This window comes from Podarcis raffonei, chromosome 13 (genome assembly GCF_027172205.1).
Source record: "Podarcis raffonei isolate rPodRaf1 chromosome 13, rPodRaf1.pri, whole genome shotgun sequence".
In the NCBI taxonomy this organism is placed as follows: domain Eukaryota; kingdom Metazoa; phylum Chordata; class Lepidosauria; order Squamata; family Lacertidae; genus Podarcis; species Podarcis raffonei.
This window is the reverse complement of record NC_070614.1, coordinates 36,041,280-36,068,615: the sequence shown is the minus strand read 5'-3', so window position 1 is coordinate 36,068,615 and position 27,336 is coordinate 36,041,280. Positions and strand designations below refer to the sequence as shown.

The following is a 27,336-nucleotide window of genomic DNA, read 5'->3' as shown; positions in this document are numbered from 1 at the left end:
ACATAAGTGTGCACAGACAAGTGTGAAGGTGTGTGATTGTGCAAGGGCCCTAGGATTTAGCCGCGTGCACAATTTTTGTGTGTGTGTGTATGTGTGTATCACATCCCTCCACCAATGGAGAAATCCAAAGCGGACCTCGAATCTGCAGCAAACGCCGAAGGCGAATTCAATCAAGATCTGCTCACTGACGAACCTGATACCCGCCCGGCCTGGGGGTCCAAAGTTCAGTATATCCTGGCCCAGGTTGGCTTTTCGGTTGGGCTTGGCAACGTTTGGCGATTCCCCTACCTCTGCCATAAAAATGGGGGAGGTGAGTGGATACGGGCATTTCTTGCAAGCTTGGGGCTGGCGTAGAGCAAGACAGTCCCCTTTTTCATTCATTTGTAGTAGGGTATCTGTACCGTTTAACTTCTCCTTATATTAAATGCCTGTGTCACCTTTCTGCCCCTTTGGGCTTTCAAGGCATTGAACATGTCAACTTAGAAACCATGCAAAACACCCCAGCACACAAACTGAAAAGCAGTTACAGCCTTGACAGTGATGCACAAGAAGAGAAGAGATAAGAAGCAGATCACTATTAAAAGGGTATGGGAGATGGAAACGGCCATGGCAGGGGCCACCACAGAGAAGGCCCTGCCATAAGTGGCTGTCTGCTTAAATTCCAAAGGTGCTGAGGCCCAAGGCATTTGGGGGCCTAAAGTGGACTTGTGTGACAATGAAGTAGCAACCTCAGCACTGCCACTGAACTGCCCCACCATGCCAGCTTCTCCTGCAATACACAAATACAACACCCGGGTCTTGGGTACTTCTTGGCCACTGTGAGCAGCACCTGGTAAATGGGAAGGGGGATAGTCTTGTGTTGCAGGTAACAGCCAGGCTGTGCTTACAAAACAAACTTGCATAGCTTGAGCCTGCTATGGAAGCGTGTACAGCTGCCTTGGCCATTTTGGATGGAAGAATCCATTTCTGCAGGGAGGGGGTGGCAGAAACTGGATTTTCACAGTGCTGCCTTTGTACCAATCCCGAAAACACCTTCCTTGTGCCAGTCCCCAAAAAACCCACAGTTTTGAACATGTTTAAGCAATGGTGTTTAAAAAGAAAAACAACCCCCTCCCTCTTTCTTTGAAAGAGCCAAATATTTGGTTGCATAATCATGGCATGCGCTTCAGACAGGAAGAGAACTGGAGTCCACTTGTGGGTGGGGAGGAGAGCAGTTGGAGGAGTTTGCCACAGACCGTATTTGTGTCTCTGTAAGGGTGGGGGTTGGAGAGTTGAGCTCACCCCACAACCGGCTGACCCCTAATGCTCTTTCACGGGAGCACCTGTTTCCTCCCTTAAATTATTTCTGATTCGGGGGGTAACTGGCTGGTGGAATCAGGGGAGACTGCTGGGATCTGGGAGCGAAGTGTTGCTTGGATGCTGTAGCTGAGTGTCTCTGTCTCATCCTGGCCAGGTGCCTTCCTGCTGCTGTACCTGCTGCTTCTCTTCATCATTGGGATCCCCTTGTTTTTCTTGGAGCTGGCGGCTGGGCAGATTATCCGGCAGGGCAGCATCGGGGTCTGGAAGTACATCAGCCCCCGCCTGGTGGGCATCGGCTTTGCCAGCTGCGTGGTGAGTTGTTCCTGCGGCAGTACTTCTGAAAACCTTTTGCCTTTGAGCTCACCCTCCTCCCAATCTCACCCATCAAGCTCTTCTTATACTATATGGGGGGGGGGTGTGGAATTGGATCCAGCTGGCAGGCTGGAGCACTGCCTCTCCCTCCCCCACAGGCCAACTTTGACAGGTGAGTGGGCACCCCCACCTGTCAATCACCTGATGTCATTATGGTGTTGGGTAACAACTTCAAAGGGGCTCGTTCTCAGCACAGAACAGCTGATGGGAAAAAGCCCTTTCAGAGAAGTGCTGTTGGATTCAGTCAGCTGATTCGCATCCACAGTGCGCCCGCTTTTGAAATTTGTTTGCAGGCAAATTTTTAATCCAGACTGCTCCTGCAAGCAGACTTTGAAGGCCTGCTGTCAGGCAGGGGCCTTGCAAATGCCAGTAATCAGCTGCTTTTCGGCGCTTGCCAAAGGCACACAGCCTGGAAGACACAGCGACACCTTCAAACCTCGACCTGCCCCACACTTGACTTAAATGAAGACAGGTGGGTGTGGTTTTACAAAATGGCCTGGGAAGGCCTAACTAGGTCAGAGGGTCTCCCACTGCTGGTCTGTGTCATGAGTGGGCAACGTGTGGCCTTCCAGGTGTTGCTGGAATACAGCTCCCATCATTCCTGACTGTTGGGCCATGCTGGCTGGGGCTGATAGGAGTTGGAGTCCTAAGAACATCTCAAGAGACACCAGTTCCTCAGCCCTGACCTTGTCCCACGGCCTGCTTCCCATAGCGGCCAACTGGATACTCATAAGAGGGGGTGTGAAAGAGACAGTCCTCTGCTGCTAATGCCACGCTCCGCCAGCAACTGGAATTCAGAGGTAGACTTCTTCCAAGCATGGAGGCTCCATTGTGCCCTCATGCCAGCTGATAGCCATTGATAGACAAGTCCTCCACAAGTTTGTCTAATCCCATTTTAAAGCCACCTAAGCTAGTGACCTCCGCCATATCTTGTGGCAGTGAATTCCACAAATTAATTATCCAGATGGCAGCAAGTAATGGAATTGGTGGAGCGAAGGGCTTCTCCCCTTCTGCCTTGTCTAGATTAAACCACCAGTGAGATAATTGCCAATTGCTGTTAACATCCTGCCCTAAATTCCTGGGGATAGACATGTTAAACATCTCCAGTATCTCGCCCCCGAAGCAGCTGCATTTTAGTGCTGGGAATATGATCCTAAGGATCGAACGACATTTCTCATTAAAAATATTTTTAACTAACGTGCTTAGACCACATCTGTTTCTTTCGAAAAAATTTCTTGGAAGGGAGGGGCAATAAATTTTCCTGCCAAAAATTGTGCTTGAAGGTGCTATTTGCTGTAAATAGCATCTTTTGGGTACAAGGGAGCTTCTGGAAGCCATTTTCAGGAGGCAAATGTAAGGCGCTCCCCCCCAACACATGATTAACCCAATTCAGATCAGTGGGCCCCCATGCCTGATTTTTCCCAAGGGAGGAGAGGAGACCAGTTTTGAACGCATGACATAAAAACGTGTTTTAACATGCTCTTTGACACTAAAGAGCAGCCCCTTCCCCTGAGGTAGCTGTGTCAGTGCCCATTGGGGATGGAGTGAGAAGGACGCTGATCTCTTCCTCTTCCTCTTCCTCTTCAGGTTTGTTCCTTTGTTGCCCTGTATTATAATGTCATCATTGCATGGAGTCTTTTCTATCTGGCTAACTCCTTCCAGTTACCCCTGCCTTGGACTGATTGCCCAGCAGCAACCAATCAAACTGCTCCAGGTAAGAGATTGGAAGGTTTGAGGAGGGGGTGGGGCTAAAGCTGCCTTGATGTCATTTTACGGAGACAAAATGTACTCTCGATTGTCAGAAAGTGCTGATGAACTTGAGATACAGTGGTACCTTGGTTCTTGAACTTAATCCGTTCTGGGAGTCTGTTCGACTCCTGAAACTGTTCAAAAACCAAGGCACAGCTTCCGATTGGCTGCAGGAGATTCTTGTGCTCAAACGGAAGACATGTCAGACGTTTGGCTTCCAAAAAACATTCGCAAACGAGAACACGTCCGGGTTTGCGGCATTCGGGAGCCGATTTGTTCGGCAACTAAGCCGTTTGGGAACTAAGGTTCCACTGTATATATATATTTGCCAAACTAATATTTTTTCAATTCTGTCCTCCTCTAAAAATCCCATAATCTTCAGTTAACCATACCAAAGTATGGATGGGAAAAGGGAGCTTGATTTTTTTGTCTCGTTACCTTATTTATAAGAATATTTATATACTGCTATTCATTAAAAATAACAGTGATTTACAAACAATTCTGCATAAAACTACACAATAAAAACCATATAAAATGTTTAAATCAGAAATAAGCTAATTATTGTGGAAAGCTGGATTTTTAATTGCCTGCATAGCCCTGATGGAATAGGAAAGTTTCCAGCAGGCATTTAAAAATTGAAACAGAAGTTGCCTGCTAAATCTCTGATTGGCAGAATATTCCACAGCGTTGGGCCGGTGACACGAAAGTCTCAGCTCCTTGTTGTCAAATAAGCCTCACCAACGACACTCTGCCCCTAACCTTTGCACCTCTCTCTCTCTGTGTGTGTGTGTGTGTGTGTCCTTGTCCTCATCTTAGAAACGGAGTGTGGCCAAAGTTCTCCCACCGTCTACTTCTGGTACCGCGAGGCCTTGCATGTGACCAACTCCCTTGACGAGAGTGGAGGCCTTGACCCGGCTCTTACCGGCTGCCTCTTTGCCGCTTGGGCTCTTGTGTGCCTGGCAATGATCAAAGGCATCAAGTCCTCTGGCAAGGTCAGTTGCGAGAGCACTTTTCCTCTCATCAAAAGTTGACCTGGGTAGGAGGGAGTGTTTTGCTTCATCAAGACCAGCAGGAGAGAACCCTCTGCTCACCAGCTGAGCAGCAGAAAGTCTGATCCTATTGGCCACAGGTTTCTACTTTGTCAGTGCATTCCCCGCATGGGATGTACCGTATTTTTTGCTCTATAAGACTCACTTTTTCCCTCCTAAAAAGTAAGGGGAAATGTGTGCGCGTCTTATGGAGCAAATGCAGGCTGCACAGCTATCCCAGAAGCCAGAACAGCAAGAGGGATTGCTGCTTTCACTGTGCAGCGATCCCTCTTGCTGTTCTGGCTTCTGAGATTCAGAATATTTTTTTTCTTGTTTTCCTCCTCCAAAAACTAGGTGCGTCTTGTGGTCTGGTGCGTCTTATAGAGCGAAAGATACGGTACTTGCAAAGCCGCATCCGGCTCCCTGCTGAGCACTACTGCCCCTCAGCTGATATTATCAAGTGACATCAGCCAATGTACAGGTGCATTGTGTTTGGAAGAAATGGCCAACTTGGACCTTGCTGGCAGGCCAGGATTTGCTTGCTGACCAAAGTTTCCCTACTCCTGCTCTGATTAATAGTGTTTTAAAATCATGCTTTGCCTTCAGATTGATCAGGATCCATAAGCATGGTTCTAAGATTGTCCACTACTGGTCCCAGTGTCAGAGTACCTGGGATGGAGAACTTGGAAATGAAATGCCAGCATCTTGCACCAATGGTTGTTTCACCACAGGCTGTCAGTCCCTGGTTTTGATTTTCTCTCTTCACCCCCCGTCTCCTTTGCAGGTTCTGTATTTCAGCTCTCTTTTCCCCTACTTGGTCCTCTTGTGCTTCCTCGTACGGGCGCTGCTGCTAGAAGGAGCGGTTGATGGGATCAGAATCATGTTCACGCCCAATGTAAGAGCTCTGTGCAAAGGAATAACACTCCTGTACATGTGTGCCCACTTCCCCCAATGCATGCAAATTCCCTTTATTTCCCCCCCAACATTTAACCGCAGGGCTAGCATTATTTCACTTGTTTACTTACAAAACTTCCATACTGCTGGAGAAAAGTGGTGTTTAACAGTGAAACGAATCCAAACCAAACAATTAAAAACTGGCTTAAAATAATCCAGTGGAACAACGCAACAAAACTGTCGGCAAAAGAAAAGGCAATATTACTGCAAGTAATAGATTAATGAATGCATATAGAAAACGCTGGAACATAGGACACTGGTGGCGCTGTGGTCTAAACCACTGAGCCTCTTGGGCTTGCTGATCAGAAGGTCGGCAGTTTGAATCTCCACAATGGGGTGACCTCCCGTTGCTCTGTCCCGGCTCCTGCCAACCTAGCAGTTCGAAAGCACGCCAGTGCAAGTAGATAAATAGGTACCGCTGTGGTGGTAAACAGCATTTCCATGCGCTCTGGTTTCTGTCACAGTGTTCTGTTGTACCAGAAGTGGTTTAGCCATGCTGGCCACATGACCTGGAAAGCTGTCTGCAGACAAACACCAGCTCCCTCGACTTGAAAGTGAGATGAGCGCCACAACCCCATAGTCGCCTTTAACTGGACTTAACTGTCCAGGGGTCCTTTACTTTTTACCTTTTCACCTAATTTATACTGAATCAGACCATTGATCCATTTGGCTCAGCAAACACCTGCCAGATAGTGACCACTTCATCAATGCATGAAGTACTAGCCTTGCATTGGCAAGTAGGTCATATATGGGCATAGAGAGTGAAAAAAATCTGAACAGTGGAGGTAAATCACTGTGAAAAGTGGAATTCCTATGTAAAAATTAAATGCTTGCAAAATAAAGAGTGGCTATTTATATGGGAAATGAGGAAAAAAAGCAAAATTAAGATGACAAAGCACAGTTAAAACAAAGGTGGTAATACCTGTTGTGTGAGAGGAGACCATTATCTTGATCTGGGCCTAAACGCATAGAATCAAACTTCCTGACAAGTTCTAATTTGCCAGTATTTACTTCCATTGGAAAAACCCCTCTACTTTTCTGAGGATGAATTCATGAGGATGAATCCTGTACCCTTGTCCTCTTTGCCCAACCTCTAGCTGTCCATCTGGAGAGACATGCAGGTCTGGCGCCAGGCAGCCACCCAGGTGTTCTTTGCCCTGGGACTGGGCTTTGGGACCATCATTGCCTACTCCAGCTATAACCCGCGCCACAACAACTGCCACATCGACGGGCTGCTGGTGTCTGGGATCAACTTCCTTACTTCAGTGCTGGCCACGCTTGTGGTGTTTGCCGTGCTGGGCTTCCGTGCCAACATGATCACACAGGACTGTGTGGAGAGGTGAGTAGCTGCCTGCCTGTGTCCTGCCCCCCCAACCCACTTTTGACATATTTAGCTCTTTTGGGTTCTGCTGCTGTAGGACAAGGCTGCAGGCAGGGACAACCTTGGCTTTATTTCTCATGTTCAGTGGTTCTATGTTGGGGGTTTTTGAACAAAACACGAAAGCATGTATGCAAACAAGTAAGTTATGCAAGATTGTTTATAACCACCCTGATGCCATCAGGAGATCAAAGAATCACACACACACACACACACACACACACCGGAATTCCTGGAGGGGCTCTCAGATCCGCCCCTTGCTGAGTTAGGTTTGTATCCAACCATAGTCTTCCAAATTTTACCCATCCACTGTTGGAGGGTGATTTCCAGCCGGTGGCAGAGGACAGAGTGACTCCAGGAGACATAGGTGTAAAAACCCAAACTCTGGTGGGTGTTATTCCTGCAGGCAGGCTACAAAACTCAGCTTTTTTCTTTTATAGCAACGGCCAGCTGCAGCCAATTAATCCCAGAAACTTCTTAAAGGTATACACACATGTTTCTGTGCCGAATGTCCCCTAACATTCACAGCCATTTAGAGGGCTGTTTTGGAGAAATTCCATTTCATTATTATTATTACAGTCATACCTTGGTTTTCGAACAGCTTAGTTCTCGAACGTTTAGCTCCCTGCAGGAAGCTCCTGCAGCCAATCAGAAGCCGTGCTTTGGTTTCTGAACGTTTTGGAAGTTGAATGGACTTCCGGAACGGATTCTGTTCGACTTCCAAGGTACGACTGTATTCTTATTTAAATTTGTATACCAACACTTCATCTGTAGATGTCAGGGTGGTTGACAACATAAAAATACAAGATAAAAAACACAAAATACATAATAAAAGCAAGAACAAAAACAAACCAATCATCCCCTCCCACAACTTCAACTTCTTCTTCTTCTTCTTCTTCTTCTTCTTCTTCTTCTTCTTCTTATTCTTATTCTTATTCTTATTCTTATTCTTATTCTTATTCTTATTTATTTACTCACTTGAAACTTATTTTGGCATCATCCAGGGATCCATTCAGTTTGATTAAGGCTCATTACATGCTCCCAAGCTTCCGTCCTTCAGAGGAGCAAAGGGAAGAGCCTCGGAAGTAGTGTGTTGATTACATTCCTTCTTGCCTTCTGTGATGGAAGGAGCAAGCTTGGAGATGGATCATAGTCCAGGGCATCAGGTGCCCTTGGGAGACGCCCTGGGATACCACATCATAGAATTGTAAAGTTGGAAAGGACCACAAGAGACATCTGAAGGCAGCCCTGTTAAGGAAGATTTTAATGTTTGCTGTATTACTGTATTTTAATATTTGTTTGGAAGCTGCCCTGAGTGGCTGGGGAAGCCCTGCCAGATGGGTGGGGTATAAATAATTTATTATTATTATTATTGTCATTATTCCAATCCCCCGCAAATGCAAGAATCTTTTGCCCAGCATGGGGCTCAAACCCACAACCCTGAGATTAAGAGTCTCATGCCCTACCCAGCTAGTTGGCTTTGTGTTTTCAGATTTGGAGTAATTCCTGATTAATGGCCTCGCTGCTTGCCATTTTTTTCTTTCTCCCCAGGAATACAAAAACCTTGTCTCTTCTAGCATCAAACGGCTCCCTCCCTGCCACGCTGCCCCACCTTGGAAACTTCTCTGACCTCTCGGCTGCTGAGTACAGCGCTTGGTATCAGGGTCTTCAGAACGACACAGCAGAGTGGCTGCAGATGTGGAAGATCAGTGACTGCCGCGCAGAGGATGAGATGAACAAGGTGACTGGGGAGGAGGAAGGACAGCAGGCTGGGCTGCTGCAAAAGGGGGGAAAGCCGTCAGAAGCAGCTGCCTTTTGGGGTTGTGTCCGAGGGGCAAGAGATGGGCTTGCATAACTTGTGCCATGTCAGTCGAAATGTAGCCTCCAGCCTAGTGTGGCAACATGTTTGGGACTCAGTGAATTTCCCTGGAATTGAAGTGTGTGTGTGTGTATGTACACACACACACACACACAATACGAACACACAGATACACACTGTATACATAGGGTGATCAAGCAGACCACAATCCATGGCTGGCGAGCTATGTTTGTGTGAATGAGGCATGTATGAGCTGTGCCTGAACTCTCATAGTTGTTTTTAAAAGTGTTTAAAAGTCACCTTTGAGGGACTCTGTTTTGAGAAGCCAGATCTGCATCATCATCATCATCATCATCATCATCATTATTATTATTAAATAGTCATCATCGTAGTCATAGTATATTTATACCCAGAGCAACTCTGGGTGGCTCCCAACAGAATATTATTATTATATAATAATAATAATACAGTGGTGCTTCAGGTTACATACGCTTCAGGTTACAGACTCCGCTAACCCAGAAATAGTTCTTCAGGTTAAGAACTTTGCTTCAGGATGAGAACAGAAATTGTGCTCTGGTGGCACGGCGGCAGCAGGAGACCCCATTAGCTAAAGTGGTGCTTCAGGTTAAGAACAGTTTCAGGTTAAGAATGGACCTCCGGAACGCATTAAGTACTTAACCCGAGGTACCACTGTATATCAAATTATTAAAACATATATAAAATTATTAAAAACATCAAACATTAAAAACTTCCCTAAACAGGGCTGCCTTCAAATGTCTTCTAAAAGTCAGATAGTTGTTTATTTCATTGACACTGGAGGGCGTTCCACAGGGCGGGCGCCATTACCAAGAAGGCCTTCTGCCTGGTTCCCTGTAACCTCAATTCTCACAGGGAGGGAACCACCAGAAGGCCCTCAGAGCTGGACCTCAGTGTCCGGGCAGAACAATGGGGGTGGAGATGCTTCTTCAGGTATACTGGGTTGATTGGCGCAAGGGCAACCAATCACGAAGCTGCCTCACCAGCTTCTCAAAGCAGAGCTCTGTACAGCACTGGCTGGCCCTTGTGTCAATCACAAAGCCTCCTGGAGTCAATTTTAAGGCACAGGGGGAAAGCCTTCAAAACAAAACCCAAACCAAGGAGTGAGCACTTAAATAGATGAAGCCCCATAAACCTAGTGTGGGAACTTTTGGCCTTCTAGATGTTGCTGGACTACAATTCCCATCATCCATGGCCATTGGTTATGTTGGCTTGGGCTGATGGGAGCTGGAGTCCAACAACACCTGGAGGGTCACATGTTCCTCACCCTTAGTCTATGCCAGGGTTTCCCAAACATGGGCCTCCAGCTGTTGTTGGACTACAACTCCCAACATCCCTATCTATCCGGACCAGTGGTCAGGGATGATGGGAACTGTAGTCCAAAAGCTGCTGGAGACCCAGGTTGGAGAAACCGTGGCCTATGCCATGAACAGGGCCATAGTCCCTGTTGCTATTCAATTAGGATTGCCACAAACTGCTACTTCCTGTATGGCAGATTGCCCAGGCGTTAAGTATTTCTTTCCCATAGGTGTAAGCTTGTCACCTGCCCGTTTCAGTGGATGATTCCCAGATTTTTCTTCTTTTCAAACTCCCAGGATGTGGAAGGCACAGGACTGGCTTTCATCGCCTTCACGGAGGCCATGACCCTCTTTCCAACCTCCCCATTCTGGTCGGTGCTGTTCTTTTTCATGCTGCTGAACTTGGGGCTGAGCACTATGCTGGGGAACATGCAAGGGATCATCACTCCATTGCTGGACAACTTCCACAGCCTCCAGCGCCGGCGGACCCTCTTCACAGGTAGGGCAGAAGCCATAACCAAGAGACGGAACAACATCCATCAGGGGGCAAAAGAGTGAGGTGGGTGGGTTTTATTTCGCAAAACAACAAAATTCTGTAGCGTTGTACAGAGGAAAACAAACATCAAATAAGGTACAACAACAAAGGCACAATAAAAAGACTTCAAATAAGTAATTGCCATCTCTCTTTAGCTATAAAAGGCTCCCACTTACAAAGGTCAGTAATAAGGCAGTCCCTGCCCTCAGGATTGCTGTCTAAAAGGCACAGCGCTCAAAGAAAGGGGACTGGCAGGCAGGAGGAAAAATACAAACTCAAACACTAGTTTTCAGTTTACAAAGTTCTTGTAATCTTTCCCTGTGTCTCCTGTCAAGACTGGGGTGTTTCGTTCTGAAGGCAAAGGAAGGACTGGACCCTGATTAATACAATAGACACGAGGCTTGACCGGCAAGACCTGGGAGAAAGTGTGCATGCCACTCCCTGGCCCAGGCCGTTTTTATTAACCAAAGAACTTTAACACAGCGTTTGTAAGAACCAATCAGATTTCCTCTGGGCATTTCAAAAAATCCCCATGTGGGGACAAAGTCAGATCAGAGGAAGCCTCTTAACTACAAAGAACTATTTCCTATTTGAGCATGCATACATGTTCAGACTAAATAAAACAGGAACCAAGGAGGAATGTGTTATGTACTGAAGTTCTCACCCTGGGCCAGCAGGGGGATACTGTAGATAGTTATGCAAATAAGGGATTGAAAGTGACATTCAGTGATTGGATAGTTTTAGAAAATTGTTACAGTTACATTGTACTGGAGCTCTATATAAGCAGGCTGACTGAACCCTTCAGTTCAGTTCTGTCCTGGCCTGTGAATAAACAAGAGCTGTTTGAAGAATCCCTGTGTCGTCTGATATGTTCACCCACAACTTAACAGAATGCATTTAGCAAACCCCGGAGGTCATAAACAGGCAGTAAACAGAAAAGACAGGCATTTTATCACCTCCACATGAACTCCGTTTCCTGGCCCTAAAATCTACCTAAAGATTAACAAAAGCTACATCAAAGCTACCTCCTTATTTTTATGTACCCAGGATGCCTGGTGAAGCAACTGGTCCGTGTAGAATGCTTTATACGTGACTGTCAGGCATAGAGAAAATGCAGCAGAGATGCAGAGGCTTGTGGGATTGATGAGAAGTCATGTCAATGACTCAAAGCCAGTCAATGCAATTCTTTCACTTCTGACACAATGGCTTGCTTCATTTTTCATAATTCCTCATAGCACTCCTACCTGACCACTACACTGGGGCCCCTGCGGTCCAGCAGGTGTCCAGCCAAGCCAACCTACTCTCCTTTTTCTCTCTTCCCACAGTGCTGTGTTGTATTATTGGATTCCTGCTGGGCCTGGTTTTCGTGCAACGGTCTGGCAGCTATTTTGTGTCCATGTTTGACGACTACTCGGCTACCCTGCCCCTGCTTATTGTTGTGGCTTTTGAAGCTTTTGCCGTGGCCTGGATCTACGGAGCAGACAGGTAATTCTCTACCCTGCTTTCTCAAGAGAAGGGTGGGCAGGTGGGAGAGAATGTCTACCTTGTGGCTTTGGGCAGAGCCTGTTTTTCTTCTTCCCCTGTGCTTCCGGGGTATCTTAACACCTGAGGTGCCTCGTCTGCCATCTTGATCCTTTTCCCTTCGTCCGCAGGTTCTTAAGCGACATAGAAGACATGCTGGGCTGGCGGCCTTGGAGGATCTACAGCTACATGTGGCGCTTTGTCAGCCTGGGAGCGATGCTGTGCCTGCTGCTGGCGAGTCTGGTGCACATGGCTATGAAGTGGCCCACCTACCAGGCCTGGAACAGAGAAAAGGTAAGAGGCGCACTCCACCCAGTCACACCCCTTCATGTTTCCGACCAGTAGAAGCTGCCCCTGCCGCTTTTCATTTTAAAAAATTAAGCATAGTCTGGGGACCGCTCCACTGCATAAAGAACCAGGAGTCCTGTGGGACCCTAAAGCCTACATCATTGTGAGCTTTTGTGCATACAGGAAGGGGATAAAAGTGGCAATGTGGGTGAAGTGCAAGAGGGGACTGAAGGGGGTGAAGTGCAAGTCACGGGCTGAAAACTGCAGTGGATTCACTAGGTGACCTTCCCCAATCCACTGCCTCTTTTCCACTCTCTGTAACAAAACAGTAATAGTGATATATTTCTAGGTTGCTAAAGAGTCAAGATTTAGGGCTTTTAAAGCTTTAATCCAGGGTTTCCCAAACTTGGGCATCTACCTGTTGTTGGACTACAACTCCCATCATCCCTAGCTAGCAGGACCAGGGGTCAGGGATGATGGGAACTGTAGTCCAAAAACAGCTGGAAACTCATGTTTGGGAAACCCTGCTTTAATCCACAAATGCAGTATTTTTTTCAGTGTCATTCTGGGGAGGGAGCCCTCTGGCTCTTTGAACATGTGTTGAGTTGCTCAGTAATAGCAGACAAGCTTCCTAAAGAGATGGATTACACTTGATTACAGTGGTACCTCCGGTTAAGAACTTAATTCGTTCTGGAGGTCCGTTCTTAACCTGAAACTGTTCTTAACCTGAGGTGCCACTTTAGCTAATGGGGCCTCCCGCTGCCGCCGCGCCGCCGTCATGCGATTTCTGTTCTCATCCTGAAGCAAAGTTCTTAACCCGAGGTACTATTTCTGGGTTAGCGGAGTGTGTAACCTGAAGCATCTGTAACCCGAGGTACCACTGTACCAGGTCTTCCATTACCAGGACTATACCATTTGGATCTGGAAGAGTGTTTTGGTTTTGCTCTGGGTTAGTTTAGGGAAGCCAACCATGAGACCCAACTGGCGTAAGAATGTAAGAAGAGAGCTCTGCTGGATCATGCCCGTGGCCCCTCTAGTCCAGCATCCTGTTCTCACAGTGGCCAACCAGGTGCCTATAGGAAGCCTGCAAACAGGATGTCAGCACAACACTCTCCCCCCACCCCCCGTGTGATTCTGAAACTAATATTCAGAGACATACTGCCTTCTTCAGTGGAAGTAGATCATAGTTTCCATGGCTTGTAGCCACTGACAGCCATGGAATTTGTCTAATCCTCTTTTAAAGCCATCACTACATTTTGTGGGAGCAGATTCTAAAGTTTTAACAATGCACAGTGTGAAGAAATATTTATTTTCTCTGTCCTTAATCCTGAAACATTCATCTTCCTTGGATGGCCTCAAGGGAGGGAGAACAATCTTTCCCTACCCACTTTCTTCATATCATGCATGCACTTATATACCTCCATCCTGCCACACCCCTTTTCTTGCCTTTTCTCTAAATGTTACAGAAATTTTGTAACCTTTCCTCATAGGGCAGTTGCTCCAACCCCTAGATCATTTTTGGTTGTCCCTTCCTGAACCTTTTCTCAGCTCAAAAAGAGAACTGTTTGAATACCACAGGCCATATTGCTGATAATGTCAATTCCCTAAGCAAGACAAGGGCTGATGGGGACATTTTCTGGCTGTGCAGGCATTGAAGGCCTAGTGCATCTTGGACTGAGAGAAGCCTGATTCAGAGTCCAGATGGGCCCACTAAATTTCCATTCCTACATGGTTGATAGTAAATTTCAGTTTTGAAAACCAGTAATAATTATTGGTTGTCTCCCTTTCCAGGCAGAGGAGCAGATGCTGGAATATCCTCCCTGGGCCCTGGGCCTCCTCGTAGGCCTCATTGTTCTGGCTGCTCTCCCCATCCCAGTGATGTTTCTCCGGCAGCTTTTGATGGATTGGTTTGCCCAGCGTGGCAGCCGGTCTGGCATGGTGATGGCGCCTGTACCCACAGAGGATGACGACGAGGTGGCAGAAAGAGAGAGCCCTGCTGATACTGAGCACCAAGGCAACGGGTACTTGCTTGTCCAGGCAGAAGATGGGCAAGACTGACGGGAGGCACTTCCAGCTGGAATGTACCACCTGGAGGACATCTGACCTGCTCCGGCTCCTAGATCCTCCTGACCATTGGCTGTGTTTTCCAGCCTCTGATAGTGGCGACCATGTTTGTTTAGACACCCACCCACACTCCCAGTGTGCTGTTTATGGCTTACAAGGCTGGTGCAGCTTTGGGGGGAAAAGGGATGTGAGCATGAAGACTTTCATGCAGCTGGCCCCAATGCCTCCTTCACACCTTCTGCAACCAAGGAGATGAAAGAGATAAATGAAAGAGGACCTCAGAAGTGATGTGGGGGCAATCCAAGAAAAGCTGCTGGATTATTAATCGTTTTTAAAGAACACCTTGTGGCTTTCACTGCTGCCACTGAGTCCCGTTTCCCTTCGCTAGAATCGCGATGCCTTGTTGCCGTGCCTCCACTAAAATGATGGTGCAGGAACATTTGAGAGCTGAAGATAATTTGATTTTGGAGGGCCACGCATGTTCCAGAGGCAGAAAGTGACAACTCTTGGGATTCCAGTAGTAAAGGAAAGCTTGACATCTGATGAGGCATTGACTCACTGTTACAGGATCCACCCGCTCTCCTTCACATTTATCCCATGTCTCTCTCCCTCTCTCCCGTTGTTTTACCCACTGTCTATTGTAAGCCTCTTGAGGGCAAGGACCTTTTTTTTCCCCTGATGAATCTTTGGGTGCCATATTGCTCATTCTCATCCAAAGATGGTTCAAGCTCAGCAGCTACTGGCATGAAAACGCCCTTCTCCCAGGGCCAGTTTCTGTCAAGAACCCTGCAGTACTGTTAGGGTCAGGATTGGGTTTGCCGACTGATGCAGGAGGAGGAAGCAACAGGGGGCAGGGGCTGAATAGTGGGATCCAGAGTTGGTGGTGAAGGGATCACTCCTTTCCACTGCAACTTCAGTCACTTGGGAAGAGGGAGCGAGGGAACTTTCCTGCGGAACTGTGTGCTTGGAGCAGCCAAAGCTGAAGGTTAAGCCAGAGGCAGTAACAACTGAACAGGAGCCCTAACAGGAAGGTGCAGTTTTGTCGCTTAGAACCAGGCAGCACATTCACTGATAGGAACAGACCAACCCACCCTGAAAGAGTGCACATTTGCAATCCCGACCTCAAAGAGTGAGCCAAGTGTTACGAGTGAGTGCACCTTGCTGGGTCCTTAAAAATATGGCAGGTGGAGCATGGAAACTTGTTGGGACATCTTGGTTGCTTCCATCCGGTTCTAAACTTCTCATCCTGCTCATGAACCCTGAGCTCTGCATCTGCAGCTGAGCCTGTACAGTTATTGGCCTGAGTAAATATCTCTTTCTTAGTTGCAAGAAAGAGCATCTGCTTGTTGCATGTTTTTGGACATGAGCCAGCAAAATTCCTCAATGGAAGTCAGTATTCTCCACAACCCGACTAACGGTGATGTTGAGAAAGAATTTGGTTGAGCATTTAGACTGGTATGAGATACAGGACTAAAGAAAAACTCCACGTGGTCTAGGTTGTCTTAAAGTTACACTGTTGTAAATGCAGGGGGGGGGATAACATTTTATGGTTGGTTCTGAGTGCAAGAATAGACTGTGTCAAGTAATTTTTCAACACTCAGTTGGATTTTGTAACTCAAGGCTAAAAGGTAGCAGTCAGTAGACTGTTTTTAAACTATTCTCCATGAGGATGGTTCATGTAAATGGTTCAGTCAATGAACTTTATAATGCAGTTTTTTGTTTCTGGGACTTCTCTGTTCAAGCAAGGCAAGGAACCAATTGGTGGTGGTGGCTGGGTTTGAGTTTCTTACAAGACGAGGGGAGCACAGCTTGCTGTAGCTCATAAGTGAGTCATACACAGGAGAACAACTTTTTCAAAGAATGTTTGTTTTTTTCTTTTCAATAAAAGCTATTTAGTAGAAACAAGTATTTGTCCTACGATCTCAACTCTGGAGGTGGGGGAATCAACTATTAAGTCAAGTTGCTCCATTTGTTTCTCAAATGTTTCCTAAATGTTAAAACAAAGAGTTGTGTTATTATAGTGTTATTTTTCAACTACAGTTCACTACATCAGGTGCATGGTTATTCTAGTTACAGAAATACAGTATATTTTCATACGGTGAGAGAAATAATGTACAGATTGTAATAATTACATTATTAATGGTAACCTTTCACACACACAAAATATTGATAATAGGCATCCTGGCATTGGTGAGCAAATAAGCACATGTAGATCATAGAATTGTAGAGTTGGATCATGTAGTATAAGAGGAAAAAACACCTTTGCCCCAACAGTAGCCCAGCAGTTTCAAGTTGCAGTCTCATTTTTAAGTTCCTTTGTTCAAGGGTGGTGGCATTAAGCTCAGTTAAAGAGTGTCCTGTATGGTTTCAAATATCTCTCTAATGCTTTCTGGATAATGCTGTTCCTGGTGTCCTTTTATTATTTCACAAAGAGCCTTTCCTATTATTTTACAGAGAGAGAGACTTCGCCGTTTGTAGACCGCAGAAGGGTATTGCTGGCAGATGATGGCATAGATCACTTTGGAAGATGAGCAGATGCATCAGCTGCTAATGTTTCAGATGATGCCATTAGATTCCAACTGACCAATACAGTCACCAATACAACCCCTTTTTAAAAATCATAGCCTGTTGTGCTGTAAAGGGCCACTGTGCTTACAGCTACTCTCTCACAGCCATAACCAGTGCTTTTTTCGGGGGGGGGTGCAGGGATACACATACCCCTAAATATTTTGTTAATCTAAGTTTGGCTTCATTGAGGGGCAGTATTTCAGTAATGAATAGGAAAATGAGAGTACCCCTAAACCATTTTAGAAAAAAACCACTGGCCATAACTATTTAAATGATAAATACTTGTTTATCATTGCATTGCAGCTATTTTTATTTTGCACTATAAAACTATGGCCTTGTTTCATGCCGTTTGCCCCCAGGCACCAAGACACCTAAGTTCTGCCCTGTCCAAAAGGCCTCACAGGTAAAGCAGCAAAGGTGGTCGGAGCATCGTGGTCCAAGCATGGAGCAGGCAAAGTCACTCTTCCCTCACCACGCGACCTTTCACAACGGCCCTATTCCTGCATTTATGTGCCACGTGATGGATTTTGCAGCCAATCACTTCAAGCGTTACACACAAACACACATATCTGCCCTCGTGTGCATTCTGGTTGTGTAAAGGCAACGTAGGAAGTGGTGTGAATAGCAAGACTTCATTTAATTAATGGGTTTGGGGTTTTTTATTTAAACAAAAAAGTTTGAAGTTCTTTATAAAAAAATAAAAGAAAAACGGAGGAAATGCATCCATTCAGCGCTTTTTTTCTGGAGGGACGCAGGGGTAACATACCCCTAATGATTTTGTGAATCTTAAGTTTGGCCTCATTGAGGGGGAGTATTTCAATATGAGTAGGAAAATGTGAGTACCCCTAACCACTTTTAAAAGAAAAAAAGCACTGCTCCATCTAACCCGGATTAGAGAGCCTTATGCCCCTATAAATGTTAGCCATAAGTGCTGCAGGTCCCCGGAATCTCAACCTGTGGGTCCCCGGATGTTGTTGGACTACAACTCCCATCATCCCTGAGCTCTGGCCTTGCTAGCTAGGGGTGATGGGAGTTGTAGTTCGACAACATGTGGGGACCCACAGGTTGAGAAAGGCTGGAAGCCTGTTTCCTCAATAAAGGCAAACAGGTCTCCCATTTTCAGCATCAGCGGAGAAAACCTCCACGAAACAAAATCCAGAGGTAGAAAGACCATGAGCCGCCCTGGCTTTGCCGCTGCCTTCTTTCTTACGGACACCGCTGCCGCCAAAACCTCCGCCCATCTCTAGGGCTTGGGGAGGTCTTTCTTTGGAGGGGAAAGGAAAGGCCCCCTGGAACCGGAAGCTCGCCCTGCATGTATCCCTCTACGGTTATATCTAACTCTTTGGGCTTCTTGCTCACCCCTCACCCCCACCCCACGTCCTTCCACCCCGGAAACTTCGCTCCGGCCCCTTCCGCCTCTCTGCTACCTTGCCTCCCGTCACGTGGCCGGCGACGGGCCACTCCCGCCCTCGGCGCTCGCTGCTCTAGATATCCGCCCCTCCTATATATACTATGTCACGTGATTTTCTGCAGGGAGGCTGCCGGCCGCGGGTTGGGCAGAGCCGGGTGGCTGTGGAGGAGGAGAGATGGCGGCGGCGGGCCCTGGGAAAGAGGAGCAGCAGCCGCCGGAGCCCCCACCGCGGAAAGGGGGTGAACCTGCCCGAGGAGGTATGGGGAGGAGAGTGTTATGGGGAGAGGCAAAGCACTGCAAATTGGGGGCGGGAAGCCTCCTCTTTAGTGAGCATGAGAATCTGGGTGGATCAGACAGAGAGAGAACCCACCCAGCGCCCATCCCTCTGTATGTCTGCTCAGACTTAAACCCCGCAGAGTTAAATGAGGGTTTTGCTCATTTATGCACTGACCATGGGGTATGTGTGTCCGGGGTGTGTGTGTGTTTTAGTGTCCCGCTTCCGGTAGTGGTCCACCCATTTAGTGAAGTCCGTGGGCATGCCAGGGCATGCAGCTGTACTCCATTTATTTATATAATTATTTTGGGGGCGATTTTATTTAAGATTTGTTTGTTTATTTTAAATCTGCCCCTTCGCCAAGAAGCACGTGGCGGCGGCATACAGGTTTCTCTTCCTACCCCCACTCCGCGCTCCAGCCTAACGGTGGGCAAACTGGTTGTTACTGGGAAGCCCAAAAGTTAGGGTCTGAAGACAAGGGGAATCTGATCTTCTATATTGTCTCCCACCCACCCCCCGCCCCTGCGGCTGGTATTTCACCTAGCTATCGCAGTTGTAGGCAGATCTGTCCTCTGTGAGAGTTTACCTAACTCCTTGTGTTATCCCTGATAAACGAGTCATTCATGTCAAGTTGGTGGTCCTTCTCGCCAGCCAAGTGCCCCTGGTCAAACAAAGTGAGGCATTTACCACCACGGGTTTGCCTAACACCATCTTTTTTGCCTTTCACCCAGGCCTTTCAAACAGCTAGTGTCTGGTCCTCTTAATTTTAAAACCCATGTTCTTATTGTTTTGTGTTGCCTTTTAATCGTTTTGTTTGTTTTCTGGGGTGCCTGGACAACTTAGCATTATGGGGCTTCTGTGTAAATTTAGAGGCAAGTAGATGCCTCCTTGAATCTTACCGCCTAAATTTAGATCCATGTGGCAAGCAGTGTATGTGAGCAAAATGCTCTCGCACATAACAGGCTTTGTTTTGTTCAGGGATGCACACTGAACATTGTGTCAGACTTAACTATTATGGAGGAGTAGCGGAATTGTTCAGGGTAGCAAAGAAGGTTTCTTATATTTTAGTCAAACAACTCTTTGCTCTGTGTGAGCTGGGTTAGTTAGAGCGTGGTGCTGATAATGTCAAGGTTGCAGGTTCAGTCCCCTTATGCGACCGCTGCATATTCCTGCATTGCAGGGGGTTGGACTAGATGATCCTTGGGGTTCCTTCCAACTCTACAATTCTATGATTCTCTGCAGGCAGATGAGTGGATAAATTGTCTGGTCTCGGGCAGGGAGTTTGCCTAAGATACCTTATGGGGAGCTGTGGTGGGATTGTGAAGGAAGTGTGGAATGATTATCTGTGTAAATGTGCTGTAGAATACAAACAAAGCATTTAGGAAAGGGACTGAGAAGCTCCAATTTTCGCATCCTAATCTTGTACATAAAGTGGTGGCTCAAGAGGTGGCTTCAAATCCCATTTCAGCTAATGACTACAGGCCACTCTATACAATATACTTGCCATGTGGACCCAGATTTTAAAAATCAGCCTGCAGTTGCTCTGCTTTTTCCAAATCACTCTGGAAGGTTGCTCCAAGTCAGCTTCTTGTGATGGGTGTAACGTGTAGACCTCGTCTCAGTCTTGGGCCCAACACTTTTGTCTCAAGCTTTAAACGAGAAACAAAAGCTGTCACCTGAGTCAGCCACTGTAAAGATGAATGACAGAGCAGTAAAAAACAAGAAGTGCCACGCAAATGATTAGTCATAACGATAAAAAAACACATTTATGAGAAACGGGAGTCTGCTCAGGGAAACGAAAGGCAAATGGGTTTGTTTACCTGGGGCAGTAGGGGAGGAAAGTCTTGTGAGCTTCTCCTGAGCTTCAGTGAGTCTCCTGCTTCCATCTCCAGGAGAAGTGGGGAGTGGTCCCAGTGTGTAAGAGCAGATGGGATCTGGGGCTCTTGTTTTCTCTAGTAGGACAGAGAGTCTTCTGTGTCAGAGCATCGGGGCCAGGGAGTTGTCCCGTTAAACTAAACTGAAAAGTAAAATATGCTTTGGAAAAAAGAACGTTCAGACAAAAAGTACAGCTTCACACAGTGCATGATTAACTTACACCTTTCACTGCCGTAAGATGTGATGATGTCTGCTGTGGCTTTAAAGCGCAAGAAAGCAAATTCAAGGAGGATACATAGCTGTTCATTATGATGGGACCTATGTGCCCAGATGCAGTATGTTGCTGAGTACTAGTTGCTGGGACGTGACACTCAAGGAATGAACCCACCCAGAGGACCATGTGATAATCTTCTGAGGCCCTTCTTCATGTGATTCCTGAGAGCTCCAGAGGGTGGCCTTTTCTGTGGTGGCTCCGCATTGGTGGAACGCTCTCCCCAGGGAGGCTTGCCTGGCACCTTTATTACATATCTTTAGGTACCGGACGAAAATGTTTCTTTTCAACCAGGAGTTCGACTGATTAACATTCTATGGCTTTTAAAATGTGTTTGTGGGAGGGGCTGTTATTGTTCTGTCTTTGTTTCTGTTTTATTATGTATTTTGTACTTTGCTGTTGCGAACTGCCCTGGGAAATGGAGATGTAGGGTGGTGTACAGATTTAATAAAGAAGGATAATAAAGGAAGGCTCTTGCTCCTGTGCCCTGTTTGTGGGCTTTGAGGGAGCATTTGATTGGTTGCTGTGGGAAGCGGAAATGTGGTTCAGCTTGGTGTTGTTCAAGGGTGCTGCCCTTCTATACCTAGGGACCATCTCTCCTCTGCCTTGCTTATTTTCACGTCATGCTTCTATTCCTTCCAGGCTCCAGATCAGATCAGATTCTTCAGACGGGAACTGTTCTTCTCAAGGGGTGAGTGCTCAGAGCGGAAACATATCTGCAGGAAATGTCTGGAAGCTCACTTGTACTGCAGTGGTGGGGGACCAGTGCCCCACACCGGTGTTCTCATGCTGCCAGCATTTATCAGCCCATTAGCACGTTTGGGGATTGTGGAAGTCATAATCTCAACAACATCTGAAGAGGCGCAGGTTCCCTTACTATAGCAGAGCTTTCTAGGGAAGGAGGACATAAAGCCTTGACTTTTGTGCTTGGGGCTTCCTCTGGTGAGCAGTGGGATTGGGGTTAGCTCTCTCTGGCTGAAGACTTCCCTATGATCTCTCTCTTGCGTTCTGTGGCAGCTTTATCAGGGACCGAGTGCAGTGCTGTGGAGACTCGGGACGTATTGATGCGACAATGGCAGAGCTCGGGGTCTCCGAGTCTGAGGCTTGTGACCCGAAAACCAAGCAGCTGAGCGATTGCCTGCGCCGAATTGGAGACGAGCTGGACGGGAACATGGAGCTGCAGAGGTGCGTTTTACTGTCACGTGGGGGCGAGAAACCAGGGTAATAGGCCCTTCTTCCTGGTATTGTTTATTGGCAAATGGGAGTAGAACCAGCGGAAGCACAATTGCCTTTCTGTCCTCTACCAATTCTGTGCCTCTTTATTGATAGCAAGGGGAAATGCCCATCCCTGTGCTGTGTATGCAGAAGAGGAACTTGCTTTTTCTTAGTTTAACTTGTTAACTGTCCTTCACCATAAGCTCCTGGAAAGATGCAGGATTAAAACAGCGCAGGTAGGATTAAAAAAGCACAAAGCAACAAGAGCACTAAAACAACAACATCAGTAAAAAGTTACTTGAATCACAAAAAATAAACATTTGCCTGGGGCAGCAAAGAGATTACAGCATGTACTCAGTGAGCATTTCTGGAGAGGACATACCTCATACAAGGTGTCGTGGAAAAAAGCTACCTGCTGCATCCACCTTGTCTACTTCTGTAGTGTACAGTTGTTGTTATTATACCACTTTAACCAAGCATGGCTTCCCCCAAAGGGCCCTAGGAAGTATAGTTTAAGGGAGCTGAGAGTTATTAGGAGACATTGTTCCCCTAACAGACCTAAAATCCCCATACAGTGGTACCTCTGGTTACGAACTTAATTCATTCAGGAGGTCCATTCTTAACCTGAAATCATTCTTAACCACTTTAGCTAATGGGGCCTCCTGCTGCTGCCGCGACGCCAGCGCACCATTTCTGTTCTCATCCTGGGGCAAAGTTCTTAACCCGAGGTACTACTTCTGGGTTAGTGGAGTCTGTAACCCGAGGTGTTTGTAACCCGAGGTGTTTGTAACCCGAGGTACCACTGTATTTCTCGGGGAAGAGGGATTGATTGCTAAACCTTCTGGAAGTTGTAGCTCTCTGTGGGGATGCTGTTTAGGTTTTGTGCCGCATATAAACCTCGCCACCGGGGTTTGGTTCACTCCGGGGATTCTGAATGGATTTGGACGTCTGCCCAAAATACCACTCCTTTTTATTCAGGGAAGGTTCCCCATTTCCTCTTCCAGCACGACTTGTACTTGGCCGCGTTTAAATCTGATCCCAAGTGCAAGCTGTGCTGCTTCAGCCAAGAGTCAAACACACCAAATGTTATATGAGATCCGGTGCTAGACAGGTTAGATGGCCCCACCCACCTGTCAAATGTGGCCCACAGAAGCCACAATGAATCTGGCTTGCCAGCTGGAAGTGATTCCCCAGCTCGATATGGACAGATGAAATGCAGTTCTATTCCAAGAACCTCTTGCTGTGTATGTTCGCATGCTTTGAGCACAGAGAGAGAGAGCACACCTGCAAGATCCTCTCCAGGTGACGCAGTGTCAAAAATGGGGTTAGAAGGCAGGTTTTGCTGTGATTCCAGCTAGGCTAGGCTAATTCTCCTCCTCACCAAGTGGTTATTGAGACACTAGCTTGTTTTCCATCTTTGACACCTCCTCCCTCTCTTCCCCTGTCCTTCTGCATCACCCATTCCTGGCTTCTGCTTCTCGGTGGCCCTAGTGTGTGATGAAATATTTAAGGCTGGCCTAGAGAGAGAACTTACTGCATCACTGCATGGGGCTTCTGGGGACAGACAAGACCAAGTAAAATAGAAGTGTTTCCACTCCTTTTGCATGGACATCAAACATTCCTGCAACGGGAGACAGGATGCTGATTAGAATCTGCTTCTGCGCCTTTGGGGAACTTTGTGGGTGGCTTTTGTTTCATATTCCACCTGTAAATAAATGTGTTGGGGTTTTGTTTTTGTTTTTTTGCTCCCTTGCTTCCCATAACATAGGCTAGGCATCTGGGTATGGTTACATTTCTTTTCTGGCATCCTCAAATTTTGCTGGAGCTCTTTTTGGAGTGCACATTTACACCCGGGTTTTAATATGCTCTATTTCATGCAAAGGAAGCCGGGTACCCACTGTGGACCATCTTGCTTTGGAGTAGGGATGGGGAAACTGGTTGTCTTTCTGATGTCACTGATCTTACAACTCCTCGACTACTGCCTATCCGGATGGGGTTGGAGTCTAGAGGGCAAAATTCGGCTGGGTGACTTTCTGATCTCTTCTCTGTGGTTGACTCTCTGCCTTGTCAGATGCATGTCTGCCGAACTTATTAAATGGCGTTAGCTTTTTACAGAAGCCTCAGCTCAGTGCTAGGTGTCTCTTTTTCCGAGTCTGCACTGAGCCCAAGCGCTTTGTGGTTTGTGTGGGAGGAAACCTCAGTGTTGCCAGCATCTTCTTTGTGGCTGGAAGCATGCCTAACCTGAGCTGCTACTTATCCTGTGTCCCCTGCAGAATGATAGAGCAAGTTCAGATGTATCCTCCCAAGGAAGTTTTTTTCCGAGTGGCTGCAGAGATGTTCTCGGATGGAACCTTCAACTGGGGCCGTGTGGTGGCTCTTTTTTACTTTGCTTGCAAGCTGGTCCTCAAGGTGGGTGTGTCATGTTCCCAGCCCCACCCCGTCTGGTCTGGCCTCTCCTTCAGTGCATCTAATAACGGGCTGCTCTTCCCTCTTTTTCCCTTTCCTCACCCTTGGGCAGGCAATTTGCACTAAATTACCAGAGCTCATAAGGACGATCATCAGCTGGACCATGGAATACATCCAGAATCACGTCCTGTCCTGGATCCAAGCCCAGGGAGGATGGGTGAGTATACAGTGATGCTTTGGGGCGTAGAAAATCTTAGGCTAGGAGTGGGCAGACTTCAGGCTGATGGAATCTGCTTGAGTTTTGGGTTGTTGTTTTTTTACGAGAACCATACCAGCCAGAATCAGGTGGGAAACACTTGGAATGAAGGGACAGAGTGTCTCTGTGTACACGAAGCTCAGGACAGGCATTGTGTTTTCAGTACCAAAAGTGAACACACAAATCCTTTAACAAGTAAATCCACTCCTGGTTTTCCACAGTGCTTTCTCATTTACAGCAGCCTAATTTTGTAGAGTGATGATGATGATGATTGCACCTTAAAAGTGAACAATGAGGAAGCCTTGCAAGACTGCTGGGTAGTCAGCATGATTTGAGTAGCCCGTTTAGTGAGTATGGGTGTCAAATAACAGCTTCAGCTGCCTTTCTCACTGATTAGTTTATCATACCTTAAAAAGCTTACATATTCTGGAAATCTGAATATACGTTGCCTTTTGTTGATGTCTTTTTGGTGATAGGAAGCAAGCAATTCTTGCTCCTAGATTTTACCTTCTGCAGCCCTTCCCCCCACCCCAGTCAATACTTTTTTTCCTTTTGACTGATCTCTGTTCCTTTAACAAGGTTAGCTGGAGAGAAGAGTACCTGGTTGGGCCGGTGGGGGTGGCGTTGAAGGAGCAGAGGCTGCAGGGCAGTAACTTGTGATTGGAGAGAAGGTTTAACACAGTCTGCTGGCATCCCCCCCCACTGTTTTTTGCTGTTTAAAACTGTACCCCTCTTCCGCCCCTTTCCACATGTGATTGGAGCAGATCCAAATACTAACACGGGGCTTTTCTCCCATCATGGAGCATTGCAGTATAATCATCATCATCATCTATTATTTATACCCCGCCCATCTGGCTGAGTTTCCCCAGCCACTCTGGGCGGCTTCCAATCAAGTGCTAAAAACAATACAGCATTAAATATTAAAAACTTCCCTAAACAGGGCTGCCTTCAGATGTCTTTTAAAAATAAGATAGCTGCTTATTTCCTTTGCATCTAAAGGGCGTTCCACAGGGCAGGTGCCACTACCGAGAAGGCCCTCTGTCTGGTTCCCTGTAACCTCACTTCTCGCAATGAGGGAACTGCCAGAAGGCCCTCAGCGCTGGATCTCAGTGTCCGGGCTGAATGATGGGGGTGGAGATGCTCCTTCAGGTATACAGGACCGAGGCCGTTTAGGGCTTTAAAGGTCAGCACCAACACTTTGAATTGTGCTCGGAAACGTACTGGGAGCCAATGCAGATCTCTCAGGACCGGTGTTATGTGGTCCCGGCGGCCACTCTCAGTCACCAGTCTAGCTGCCGCATTCTGGATTAATTGCAGTTTCCGGGTCACCTTCAAAGGTAGCCCCACGTAGAGCGCATTGCGGTAGTCCGAGTGGGAGATAACTACAGCGTGCACCACTCTGGCAAGCCAGTCTGTGGGCAGGTAGGGTCTCAGCCTGCATACCAGGTGGAGCTGGTAGACAGCCGCCCTGGACACAGAATTAACCTGCACCTCCATGGACAGCTGTTTAAGAACTTGTTAAGAGTGTCCTTCTGGATCAGTCAGTGGTCCAGCATCCTGTTCTCACAGCAGTCAGCCAGATACCTTTGGGAAGCATGCAAGCAAGACCTGAGCGCAAGAGCCCTCTCCCCTCCCGCAGTTGCCATTAGTGGGACTTGACTGCCTCTGACATGTCTCTGCATGCTTTTTCTCACTACTGCCATCCTTTTTTCTTTTCCTTCCAGGAAGGCCTCCTGTCCTACTTTGGCACCCCCACTTGGCAGACCATCGCTGTATTTGCCGCAGGTGTCTTGACTGCCTCGCTGACCTTCTGGAAAATGTCTTAATCCTCAGCCCCCCCACCAAAGGGGGGCCTTTTCATTGTGATGACAAAGGGGGGAGTCACTTTCCCCTCTTTTTTTCTAATCAAAGAATGAAAATTGGCTAGGATTTTCCCCCTCCTGTTATGGGCAGGGGAGCTTTTAAAACAAATGCTGTCATTATCTTGGTGCCTTTTTTTTCTTTTTAAGTGCACACCCTTCTTTCACCCAAGGAATGTGTACTATTTGGCTTTGCTTTTTGCCTATCTGTGCCTCTTAGGGTCAGAGGACATGGAGTGTTTTTGGACTATGAAATGAAGGATCTGAGTGGCTGTTCTTGTTTGCTGGAGGGTCTGTCGATGCTGCTGAATTCCTGTTCAGTTTTTGAGAAAGAGGATGACTCTCTCAGGTGGCATCTCTCAAACTCAAGTGAGACCACTCTAGAAATGCAGATTGAGAAATCCTCAAGAGGAGAGAACCAAATTCTTTCCCTGCAGAACTTGAGAAATTGTCTGAGCAGATGATAGTGGTTTGGATTTCAGGATTTCAAGGCAACTTCCTGACCCGGCTAAGAATCAGCACTGCCGAGGAAGTGAATTTAGGCAGAGACTCTGCAGCAACCGATTTGTGTGTTGGGTCTTTGTTTTTCTGTTTGCCTGTCCTTGTTTTGAGGAAACTTCCATACCTGTTAAAACAGTAGGAATTCCAGAGCCTTGTTTCATTCTACCAGATCCATCTGTTTTTCTAGAGAAAAACTCTAGGTGGTGCTAAAGAGAGGCACTCATGCATATGCTCCAAGTCAAGAAAGCAAGAGAAGTGCTTTTAGAAAGCAGTTGTTCTCCAAGTGGAACAGAAGACATTGCAAGAAGGAAATTCACCTGCTTTGTTCTGTCCCCTGGAAAAAGCTTTCAGAAGCTGGA

The 27,336-nt window shown here is 47.0% G+C and overlaps 2 protein-coding genes across 2 annotated transcripts; both read left to right on the top strand.

The window, feature by feature from the left end:
* Positions 1–6: 6 nt before the first annotated feature.
* SLC6A16 (solute carrier family 6 member 16) lies at positions 7–16,246 on the top strand. Its single transcript, XM_053360615.1, has 11 exons — positions 7–310; positions 1,454–1,611; positions 3,259–3,385; positions 4,237–4,412; positions 5,233–5,343; positions 6,500–6,741; positions 8,332–8,521; positions 10,231–10,432; positions 11,794–11,953; positions 12,121–12,283; positions 14,069–16,246. The coding sequence occupies exons 1-11, from the start codon at positions 115–117 to the stop codon at positions 14,333–14,335; spliced, it is 1,992 nt and encodes a 663-aa protein (XP_053216590.1). The 5' UTR covers positions 7–114; the 3' UTR covers positions 14,336–16,246.
* Positions 16,247–18,363: 2,117 nt separating this feature from the next.
* On the top strand, positions 18,364–27,124 carry BAX (BCL2 associated X, apoptosis regulator). Its single transcript, XM_053361342.1, has 6 exons — positions 18,364–18,575; positions 21,384–21,431; positions 21,758–21,925; positions 24,229–24,364; positions 24,474–24,578; positions 26,342–27,124. The coding sequence occupies exons 1-6, from the start codon at positions 18,496–18,498 to the stop codon at positions 26,441–26,443; spliced, it is 639 nt and encodes a 212-aa protein (XP_053217317.1). The 5' UTR covers positions 18,364–18,495; the 3' UTR covers positions 26,444–27,124.
* The last annotated feature ends 212 nt before the right edge of the window (positions 27,125–27,336 follow it).